The sequence below is a fragment of the Vanessa atalanta genome, chromosome 10 (assembly GCF_905147765.1).
Source record: "Vanessa atalanta chromosome 10, ilVanAtal1.2, whole genome shotgun sequence".
Classification (NCBI taxonomy): domain Eukaryota; kingdom Metazoa; phylum Arthropoda; class Insecta; order Lepidoptera; family Nymphalidae; genus Vanessa; species Vanessa atalanta.
The window spans coordinates 3,422,644-3,435,434 of NC_061880.1; the positions used below are offsets into that span (position 1 = coordinate 3,422,644).

Sequence of the window (12,791 nt, forward strand, 5' to 3'; positions counted from 1 at the left end):
ACATACAATAATATTGTTTAGATGCTTAGTATATTGAATTATCATAAATTTAAAATGTATCTAAATGTTTATATTTATGTTTGACACTGTTGAAATAAAATATATGTATAAATATATTTTATTTTGTGATTTTTAAATAAACATGTTTGAAATGTCAATAAATACGATTAAATTTGTTTATCATACCGATTTATTTGTTTTATTACTGTTTTATTATTAATATTTATAAAGGCCACGGCTATATATTAATAACATAATACAGAAATTATAGAGATTTAAAGAAGATTAAATGAAAGTCCACCTAATCAATGAAAACAATTAAACCTGGGAAAGTACTATGGATTTTTTATATACTTTATTTGTGTACATAATAACGCAAACATCCACCAAATCAAAATCTTCCCCTCTTTTTTAGTTGAATACTGTACTGTTTATAGTCCGGGATCCATGGTCCATTTTTGCACTTGATTATTATCACGCTAATGTTTCCTGTACGAAAACTCTCGATTGTGGTAGCAACAGAGGTGGCACAGATAAAATATGTAGATCTGATGATTCTCAAAAATATATATTATTTGGGTTTTTTGGTAAATCTCAAAATAATTATCTAAATTATTTAAGTCGTTAAAAATTATTACTATCCAGCATATTTTTTTTACTTAGTTAATATTTATATCATTTAATAGTCACATTGTCCTAATTGCGTGACACGATATCGCGGTGCTCCAATTGAATTCATATTAGAAATTCATGAAATTAAAAATCTTTTTATTTTCTGTATATTGCCAGTACAGCTAAATCACACCGTTATGCATGCACAGAGTATTGCTTACTGCGTATTAGGTATCCCATGTTGGTGTCAACCATAAACGTGCAAAATTTTTTTCAGCTCACCACGTATTTTATTTTATCTCTTGAGTAATAATTTCCAGCAATATTTTTTGTGTTGCTAAATAGTTTTGGAGTGTTTTTTGTGTAATGTAAATATATGAAGATGACAGCGTTTTTAGTAGTGAAGATTATGAAGATTTGTCAGCTGAATCTGATGAAGATTATTTATATATAAATACACAATTTTTTGTACCTAAACATATAGTTACCTATTTAAATTTTAAAAAATATGTTTTCAATGTATGTTTTCAATGTATCTTATGTTACAAACAGGAAAATGTAAACCTGTCATTTTTTGTCGGACTAGTGATACATAGCTGTTTTCTTGTAAGACATTATTTCATTTAGGCAGAGAACACACTAACCTATCATGTAAAATTGTAGTCCTACAGTTAGTAATGAGAAAAAAGGGTCTTAGGACCGGGATAACGTACCACGAAATCTGTAGGACAATATGACTATAAAATTATATAGATATTAACTAAGTAAAAAAAATACTATCAGCTAGTTAGTAATCATTTTTGATGACTTCATCATCTATACGTATTGGAAGAAGGGGACTCTTTGATCAAACCATACATTTTGTAGGACAAATATTTTTTGTGATTATGCTAAAATAATCCCAATTTGTAATAAATTTTTGAGAATCATCAAATCGTCATATTTTATCCCTGCTGCGTCTGTTAGCTACCACAGTCGAGAGTTTTCGTACGGGAAATTGTTGGGCGTCTCATCATAATGAAGCTACTCACGAAACATTAGCTTGATTGTAATCAAGTGCAAAAATGGGCTTTGGATCCTGAACTATTATTACAAAATCAGGTAAAATTTGTATATTTAAAATTAAATATTTACTATAAAATATACAACTAGGTTTGTTAGTCTTATTAAAAAAGTTAAATTAATTTTCTCAACTTTTAGTAAATTTTAAATGATCTTAATATTTTAATCTTGGAAGTGAGCAGGACTCTGGACAAACTTAGAGCTTCTTTACGAATTCAAATGTATGGTTGTTGTAATAGGCAGAGAACGTTAACAGACGATTTTCAAAATACCTCTTTTCTTGAAAATTGCTAAACTGTTATTTAAAAGTATGTGATTATTTAGTCTCAAAAAGGACAATTGGAATTATAGGCGTATTCATCAAAATATATTAAAAAAAATAACATGAATTAACTTAACAAATACCATAACAATCGCGTCGAAAGAGATTACAGTAATATTGCATAAATGTCGTCTTGTAACGCCATTTCCCAAACTTTTTAGTTTCCGGGTTATTTCAAATTTAAGTAAGTATTAATATGTTATGAACAAGTTTCTTTACAATTTTTGCTGTAAAGGTATACTTTATTAATAATTTTATTGTACTAGCTAAAGTATGGAGAGGTTTTAAACCAAGTAAAATATTCGACAGCCATGAACTGTCTATAAATCTAATAAACATAATTAAGGATATGCTTCAAGGATGTATATCATTAAAGCATATCTTAAGTATAAGTAATCTTATTCTTTACTAAATATCATACGAAGGTTTCATTTATTATTTAATCACATAAATTCGGGACATATCTGTTGATTTAATTACTTCCTTAACATTAATAAATATTTTAGTTTTATTTGTAAATCAGAATTAGCAAGTAACTCAGTTGATCATTTGATCTACTGAATTTCTTGCTAATTCTTCGCAGACAAATAGATTTACATTTAATTTAATGATCTCTTTACCGACACCAATCAGTATACGCGAGAGGCGGAAGCAGCTCCTGGTCCACGAGATTGGACGAGATCTCTTCCTGCAAGCAACAGTGTCGACGGTGCTATGCAGGGAGTCGGTGCGGAGGACTGTGACCCCCGTACGAGACCATCATGGTCCAAAAAGAAACGGAGGAGCGGGAACATTAAAGAGCCTATCCAGCTCGGCGGAGACAACGAAGGCGTCGTCATCTAGGGCTTTCTTTTATTTCATAAACAATTAAATGTTTTCAAAGCATAGTAAGCTGCCATACCAGTTTTGTTTTCAACTTAGCCTAGCTAGTAAGTATAAGGCATAATTTACATCCGTCCAAAAATAAATTTATATTCTCAATAGATATATATACACAAGGAAATAGGTTTGCTTGTTCTTATTTGTGTATAACTATTTATAAATACAACTAATAATTGTGACAGAGAAGAGAATTGCAACCATTAAATTTATTATCGCTTAATTTAAGTTTAAACACTTTTATATAAATTTTAATTACAACGTAATTAACAGTCTTTATTTTTGTAGATCTTTAAATAAATTCAAAAACGCTAAGTCGAGAGAAGATGCAGTTTTGTTATACTTTTATTTTTATATAAATACTTAGGTACATCATTCCTCATCGAAAAGGATTTAGGATACAAAATAAATAAATAAATAATAATGCGAATGTTAGTTCTTTCCATATTATTTTTCGTTCGTTTACTTTTTTTAAGAGCCACGAATAGTTCTATGAGTTTCTAAAACCATTGATGTTTTTTTATAATCTCTCATTGCTAAAGTCTTTTATTTAATTCATATTATTTTTGAATAAGTGGCAGTTGATATAACATTTCCAGATTTCGTCTGTTTAGCTATTTATTAGGATTTTCATATCCATTAACAAAACTCAAAATTACCCTTTAAAAAAAAAAACATACAAATCGAATTAAAATATGATAATTTTCAAAAAGCAAAACTCGAATAACATTTTTAAATTGTACGGAATTCAGCATAAATCAATTATCACGTAGACTTGAATAAATCCAGTTTTACACCAGAAGATGTATAAAAGGCAAACTTGATATAAAGCAACTCACAGTGGGATGTTGGCTGTTCAATCATGGGTTTTTTAATATATTTTGCAATTATTGGAATTCAATTTACAAGTACATTAGTATCAGGTGAGAGGTTTTGTTAAAAATATTTGTTTTGCTGCATTTGTTGGTAAATATGATATGAAGATGAATTTTTTGTTAGAAATTGTTTTACTTATGAGTCGAATTGTATTATAGTTCATATTACAAAATATTTAATAAAATTATCAGTTTAAGTAATTTTACATTATTTCAATTATTAAATAAATGTTTAATACGAAATAAATATTTTATAATAGACATTTGTTTAAGACCGTTATATTTTTACAGGATCAATACCATTAACATGTTTGCTTCAAAACCATAGTTTTCCGAACGTTTTTGGTAGAAATACTAATGTTACATCTCCTAATTTTCGCTTTAATATTCTAAAAGAGGAAGCAATTACTTTAGACAAGGATGGTTGGTTATTTGACACAACAAATTTAGAGTACCAAGGACTAGACGACGCAATTTTAGAAGACTTTGGGTAAGTATAAAACTGTTTTTGTTGATACTTTAAATTGGATAAATTACCTGAAAGTGGTTAATGTATTAATAGAGTCCTGATTTTTAAGTGTAATTTATTTGTCATTTGCAGATTTTTTTCTAACAAATTATATTTATTACAGTTATTATATTGTTACAAACAATTAGTTGTGTGATTATGTTCCAGATTTAACTTTAACTCAAACGTTTCGCAAATATCTTTTCGCACGGATATGGTGATCACGCATCCTTACAAGACGAGTGGTTCATTATTTTCTATACCAATTAGTGGTGAAGGTTTCTCTAATGTAAACATAAGTAAGTTCAAGAAACAGAATAAGCTATTTATTAGAATTAGCGTTTTTAAAATCATATAAAAAACTTCTGCTCGGTATAAATAATACGCAAGAGGAAGTTACTAATTCCATTTTGTTTAATTTAGATTTAAATGTGCTAAATATTTGTTATTAATTTCTCATGTTCTCTGTTGACAACCAGAAAACAATTTGCTTAAGTTGGTAGGGCTTACTTACTTACTCATCTATAATTTATTCTAGCAAGGATACTTAGTATTGTTGTGTTCTGGTTTGAGGGGTGAAAAAACCAGTGTAGGTAACAGGAACAACGGACATAACGCCTTAATTCCCAAGACTGGTGGCTCATTGGTTTTTACGACGCCAATGTCTGTAAGCTGTGGTGACCACTTACCGTCAGGTGGCCCATTTGATCGTTTGCCTACCTATATCATAAAATAATAATAATGAGGATCATGTATACATAAAAATGCTGGAATCAGTTTCGAATCATCTTGAAGTAGAAATTGGTGGAATTTTTTCCATTTCCATGATATCGGTAACAATTTATTGAAGCTGTGTAGTGGAACGAAGTCCAATGTTAGGCTCTTCTTGCTTTACTTAGCTGTACATACTATCAATTTTAAGAATATTATTGTATTGTTTTACGTACGTTTTTTCCAATTTACAAACTGCCTTGTTTACATTACAGAGAATGTACAATTTGGTTTGATAATGCCGTTTGATATTAAAGAAGAAAATGGTAAAAAGTTTATTGAATTGAAGGGATTTGATTACTGGTACGATGTAAGGGATAATGTTGCGTTCAATTTTTCGAATCTTTATTATGGAAATAAGGAATTAAGTAAGTAAATGTTTTTGTATTATCATTTAATAGGCTTTTTTCACTATTCATATTAAATGTTATTTTTTTCTGGGTGGGATTTAATATTAACTTTTCCTACTTTAGGTAAGTAAACAAGGTCTGACTAGAATACATACTATACATTAGTCTTAGTAGGTATAGTACAAGTACTCATCAAGTATTCTAGCGAAGAAATATCAATACTTTGCTGTTGTAGAAAGAATGTGAACCAGATATATTAAAACTACATTTGCTCGCTTCCTAAAGAGGATTTTAAATATCAACAGCAACATAATATTATATCTATTTTTAGATGTTACCTTTATAAGCTTTACGTAGTGAAAGGGTTTTGTGCAAACTTGTTTGGTAGGCACAATCGAGTATACAGAAGAATATTTCCTACAATGCCCATGTAGTCGACAATGGTGACCACTAACAATCAGGCCCAATTTGCCAAATTGTCTGCCTACTTTAAAATAAAAAAATAAATGTGTATATAGTAAAAATATTTCTATGTTCTCCTTTCAGGTGATTCGATGCATTTCCTTATTAATCAGAATTGGAAATTTATGACGACACAATTTGGCAAGATTTTTATGGACCCGGTCGCTGACAGGTTTTATAACACGTTCAAAGACTACATGCTCTCGATGCCTCTGAGGGATTTCAATAGTTGTTAGTTTAAATTTTTTTGAAATTATTAATACGAAATTATATGTACGTGAACATAAAAATTAATTATAAAATTGTATAAAATTCAAATTATGGCAAATTCCAAACGGATTTTATAAATATATACATTTTTATTTTGAGTATGTAAATTTTTAACATGTTCGAATAATCGATATAAGAGTATATAATTGACAAATTAATTCCAGTTTTATTTCCTGCTTAATTATTTAAGACTTCAAGTTGACGCCAAATTAATTAATCGGGTAAAAAATACTTAAACTAGACTACACTAGTCTTAAATTATAATGCATCTAAAATATTATAATACCATTTGTTTAGAACATTTTATAACTTATTTTAAGCGATTCTAAATCTTAATAATATTACTTTCAATTTCAATTTAAATATAAATTAACCAACTTTAAAATAAATAAAGATGCCCTATTTTTATTTAAATTGGTATAGAAACAAGGAAGTATTATCATATTGTTTCAAAAACAAAGTATTTTGAATATGAGAGTTTAGCTTAGAATGAGATATTTTTCAAATAAATATATACATAATTTTTAATTTTTTTTTTAACCTTATCTTCTTAGATATTCTTTACTTATAATAAAATCGTAACTGATCGAAATCTGTACATGGAAGATATTTAAGAACAAACGTTACTGGGGATATTTATTAATGCAATAGATCACATAAATATAATTTTTAGAATTTCCTTCCAGTTCCAACTACAGTTGTGGAAAAAGTATAAACATACATACAAAATTCGGGTTTATTACGAAGTAGACATAGTAATCAAAATTTTTAATAAAGCTATACACTCCTGTTATAGGTTATATACTAATGTTTTTCACTCGATATGTAATTTTGGATATATATTATACGGTAAGTACATGCAGTATTCTACATAAATCATGATTTAGGCAAATACGTACTGTAATGTTCACACGTAAGGTCGATTTACAATTTACATTAAATAGATATTATATTTAAATATCAGCTCGCTGTACATACCGTCTTCGCCGCACGCCAATTTTTATATATATTATTTCCGCGATGTGTATCACTCATGATGATACATAAATACACAGATAATATAAATATTCATATAAAATATAAATCTTATACTAATTATGTTATTACAGATCTGTGTACACTACACGTACCTAAATGTTAAATACAAATTATTTTTTAATGCACAACAATTATTATCTTATTATATTAGTGAAGTATGCCGATTTAAATACAAACGATTGTTTAATAAAATTGTCTATTGTTTTTTTGGCTTTGACCCACTTTATTGAAATAAAGTTAATTATTGATTGCTAACTGGTAATACAGTGTATATCCTTCGGTCAACTAGTATTTTGAATTTTTTTTTTTTTTGCCGAGCCGAGTTGGCCCAGTGGTAAGAACGCGTGCATCTTAACCGATGATTTCGGGTTCAAACCCAGGCAGGCACCACTGAATATTCATGTGCTTAATTTGTGTTTATAATTCATCTCGTGCTCGGCGGTGAAGGAAAACATCGTGAGGAAACCTGCATGTGTCTAATTTCAACGAAATTCTGCCACATGTGTATTCCGCCAACCCGCATTGGAGCAGCGTGGTGGAATATGCTCCAAACCTTCTCTTCAAAGGGAGAGGAGGCCTTTAGCCCAGCAGTGGGAAAATTTACAGCCTGCTAATGCAATACCATAAAATTGCAAATGTCATATACAAATTGTCTTTTGACAATATTGGTATCCTATGGTTCTGTGCAAGTCCGTTTGGGTAGAACGACTCACCCGTCATATACGTATTGTGCTATCAAGTAGCAATAACTACGTGCAAAGTAATATCGTGTTCCGGTTTGGAAAGTAAGTGTGCTAATGCAACTAGAAGCACAAGACAAAATATTAGTGCCCAATCGCACTGACGACATATGTGATAGGTTTTTTTCTTACAGAGCGAATGTTTATCACCAATCTATATATCATAGACAAAAAAGAAAGATAAAAAAGTATAAGTTAAAAAAAGCCGACTTCAAAATTAACAAAATTTTTAAACGATTTCATAAATTTCGGAATATGCACAATATACTATTTCCATTCCTTTATTTTCTCGATGACAGTTCTAATTTGATAGTTGTATTGTTGTGACCAAATAATTAAGTCTATCGATCGCATATATTTATTATATTTTTTAACAAAGACGAAGATGAAGACGAGATGAAGAGGGATGGGGATGGAGATGGGGAGAGCTCATCGACAGTGACTCATCAGATTTTGATTAAAATAAATAAATAAAGATTACTTGTCGAGTATTTTATTTTCGAGTACCTACCTATACCCACTTATTTTACAACAACTTGAAATTTTAAAGAAGTTGGCTTTATCAATCAAGAATTAATACGTGTACCATCTTGTAATTTAATGAAATATAATATTAGTTAATAAATTTGTACAAAAGTATCCGGCATTAGTTTAGTTTCTTACATTTTGTAAAAAAAATATCGGGTATGTTATCGTGTTACGTTTATCAATATAGCTTCAACCTTATCAGTTTCTTCGATTCTGGTATAACCTTGTACGTGTAAACTTCATATTTTATAAAATAATGCATACATACGCTCGTTCAAGTTTTCACAGGAGCTGTCATCGTAATGTCCGCTATTTTCTTTGGTTAGTTTATGTCCGTAAAATATCCGATGGTTAGCATTGTCCTTCCAAATCGTCGTCATCGATGTCTTCGCCGAGGCAGATGGACGTCAAAAGGAACTCACGAGATTGAGAACACGCATCAAGAGGTCGTGCATGCAGAGGTGCTTTAACTTCTGTGCGCGTGACCGACTAATGTGTGCACGAGCTGACGGACAAAGTATTTCACGTTGGGAGTCCTGGTGACGCCACGTAGAACATAGTTTCCAACTTACCTAGAGGCTTTTATTATCAAATGCACGCATCAGGTCCTGCATTCTTTGCCCTAGTACGCTGATCAGAGTGTCTATGAGGATGGAGCCGCGTCAGCAGCAGGCAGACGCAAGCGTACCTTGGATCATATTTTATTCCTTGTAGGTAGTCTTGAGGTAAACCGACCCGTCGATTATTTGACCTTAGAACTTTGCGTTGCCATCAGTCTCTATGTTGATGTTCTGACCTCGGAGGGTGAGCTGACGCTTTCGCCTTTGCCTATAAGGTAACATATACATTTAATTCATGGCCACTTCATTTTCTGTAGCCCTTATAGCCGACCGTCAAAATTGTTAGTTATGAAGACAATACAATTTATTTTGTATTTAACATCCCCTCTTCAGACGTGTACCCAATACAATATAATACTAATAATAAAATCTTACAATATATAAGGTGGATGAATTTAAATACTTTATCGTAAGACGTAAGATAAAGATACTTGCGTCAGTAATATTAAAATGTATTTTTTGTGATTGATACTCATTACCTATAATAAAAAATATTAACATTTTAATTAAATTTTTTAAACAGTATCAGTGTTATAAATTACTAATTGTCTCGTAAAGGTATTAAATTATTACTACTGTATTCCGTATATATGAAAACTATTGTAATGTCCGTTTGTTGCACTCACAATAATTATATATTTGAATCGATTCAATTGTCTATATATATCTGAAAGATAAGCTTTAGATTAACATAATATAAGCGATTTGTTAATAGCCACATCTACGAAAAAAATCTAATCTAATAATATAAAATAAAATAAAATCCTGTATTATATATATATATATATATATATATATATATATATATTATATAGTTAGGTATACATATGTCGAAGCATCAATAAGTTTATTTACAATTTATTTTATTTTTTACTGTACAAGCTGAAACGAAGAAATCAAGAAAGAAATCGAAAAGTGTCAGAGTTGATGGATGATGAATAAAAGATACGAACAAAAACGACGAGACTAATGTTTTTGGAAATAAATATGTCTGATAACGAATTAATACTCAACCCTTCGTATATATATGTGGTTGAGATTTTTCAATAAGGCGAATACACTTACAATTATTGGAATAGATTAGTAAAGTAATAGTAGTTAAGTATCATTTCTCACTTCTTACCTCATCATTTTTTTTATGGCTTGTGTTTTTTACTGTATAAAATTAATTTATACTGATGACATTGCATTGCATTGGATGAAAACCATTTTAAATATCAGCGTTAACTTCAGAACTAAAATATTTTTTAATTCGTAATTGAAGTTTAGTATTTTAATACTATATAATACTTTAAATATATAGCTACTCTTGTGTGAACTTTGCAAACTATATGAATAAATAAGAGGATAATTTTCCAAGTTATAAATCAGATATAATTTTCTTTCATTAACTTTACTTACTAATGAAATGTCCTTTCATATTTTTCTCGCATAATTGCCTTATTTATCAATCAAATCAAGATGGAAATTTCAAGGAGAAGTGTAGAATTTTAAAATTACAACCGAAACCATAGGAAAACTTTGGTTGTTGTTTTATAAAAACTGTATGAATTATTTATATAGGTTTTATGGTAAATGTTATTATATCTGCACGTATAAAAAGCATGTGCGTTGTTATAAAAGTTATCATGTATCTTTGATACATAAAGAAGTAAGTCATGTATATTTCAACATATATTATTATATTAGTGGCCATTCAGATGACCTGTACTTTGGCAAGCGGTAAGTTATTGTTATACATTTATTTTTTAAATATTTATGTATATGTGTAATAACTGGTAATGAGAGGGTGTTCAAAATAGTTCTAACAATGGATGTACCTATGGGTAAAGACATAAAGAATACAGACGGTAAAGATATATTAAGAAAAATAATCGATGACGGAGAAAACTTTAAAATAAATAAAACTTTAAAATTTCTGGCTGACTTACAATGCACAGCCTCAACAGGTACGTTCAACGGAAAAAAATGTGCAGGAAGACCTTATAGAACGTTGGGGAGCACTAAGAAAGGTTTTTTCATAATTCATCGCCTCAGAGGGTGAAATTCGGCATGAAAGCTTGTATGGATATTCGCCATTTTTGATGTTATATATACGGAAATCATTATTGAAGTAACTGTTAATGAGAAAAATACCATATAAACATGCATATATTTGTTGCTATTGTTGTTGTTGGGTGTCAATAGATGTAAAAACCAGATTGATATTGATATACATTAGGAAATTTAAAATTTTTATACCAGAAGTTCTAAATTTTCACTTCTATGAACAGTCCCTATAACTGCAATTTTTTTTAAAAACTGTATTTAGTCATAATCTGTTACTAACAGACCTAAAGGTAAAAAAATCCTTTGATAAATACAATAACTGTAACAAAATTGAAAAGGAAATAATTGAAGTTCTATGTTTTTGACGCGTCTGGTTCTTTTATCGTAAAAAACTTGATTCTTTGGAATAATTTACTTTTCATTGTAATTAAGGTGGAACCTCCGTTTATCTTTCGCTATTTATACTTTTTTTTTGCGGTACGTATTTTAGATACAAATATTAGATAATTTTAAGCATACATTTAATTCGTCAGCAACAGTTTATCGGGGAAGAATTGAAAGAGCCTGACGAAAATGACCTGAAAATAGAATCATGGCTCAATGAAAACAAAAGGTTTGGTTGTCATAAAGATCTTTTAACGTTCTGTACAGCGTCTCGAATGACCCTCCGTTTGTCAATTTGCAAATTTTCGGAATGGTACTGTTTTTGGCGATGTTGCAGACTGCTGCTTCGTCGACTTGCATGTTTAGTGGTAATTTTAAGGTAGAATGTGCAATTCGTCAATCTTTTAACAACGTTGTAGCTATTCCAGATGAAGCCAACGTCTTCTTCAATTTACGATCTGATCTTTACCAACAGCAATGAAATTAAAAACGTTTTTCCAGTACCCTCGAGAGCATTAAGATTTCACCAGATCCACTGTTCACAGCTTCCATGAAAGTCTTCCATGAAATGTTTCACAGCTTGGTACTGATTGTATTGGAAAATTAAATTGTCTTTTTAAGTATTTTTCTTTACTTATTAATTACGTTTCTCACCGTTTAAACCTTCTCTGAATTTCCAGAAATATTTAAAGATTAAAATTAAAATTAGCCAAATCGGTCTTGCTATATCTGAGTTTTAACGAGACAAACGAACAGTGATTCATTTTTATATATTTATAGATATTCAATGTTGCATTTCACATTCTGTTCTTCTGACAGTTTACGCTCGTATTCTCCAGTAAATTTTGAGTGTCTTCTTACAGAATAGCTGTACGGTTAATCGATTCTTAGTTGATTATTATTCATGTTCACTGATTATAATATTGTGATAAATTGATTTTATAGGTAGTCTAACTCTAACTTAAGAATAAGAAATTACGCTATCCTAAGCGAGACTATAAAAAGCTTACGCAATAAAAGTACCGTAAAGTAGGAAAGCCAACGAAAAAAATATAAAAAATGGAGAGGCTTCTCTAGCATCGAAGCGGTCTTTATTTTTTCTTAAACCATTGGATGTTATTCTAAAAATTGGCGTTTATATATTTTCCTTACTTCTACAGTTTATTTGCATCTGTAATTTGCTCTTTTTATAATTATAATGAATACTATATGGAACTCGAGACTTTATATAAATCATTAACTTCGCTGAATGACCTAAATATCGCGCATAAATATAATATATATCCATATTATACATATCACGTTATATCTGTTAGCTACA

General features: G+C 29.7%; 1 protein-coding gene across 1 annotated transcript; it reads left to right on the top strand.

Moving 5' to 3' along the window:
- Window positions 1–3,714: 3,714 nt before the first annotated feature.
- LOC125066968 lies at window positions 3,715–6,169 on the top strand. The gene is made up of 5 exons (XM_047675304.1): window positions 3,715–3,798; window positions 4,042–4,240; window positions 4,427–4,557; window positions 5,245–5,397; window positions 5,926–6,169. Exons 1-5 carry the CDS (start codon window positions 3,738–3,740, stop codon window positions 6,075–6,077), a joined length of 696 nt encoding a protein of 231 aa, XP_047531260.1. The 5' UTR covers window positions 3,715–3,737; the 3' UTR covers window positions 6,078–6,169.
- The last annotated feature ends 6,622 nt before the right edge of the window (window positions 6,170–12,791 follow it).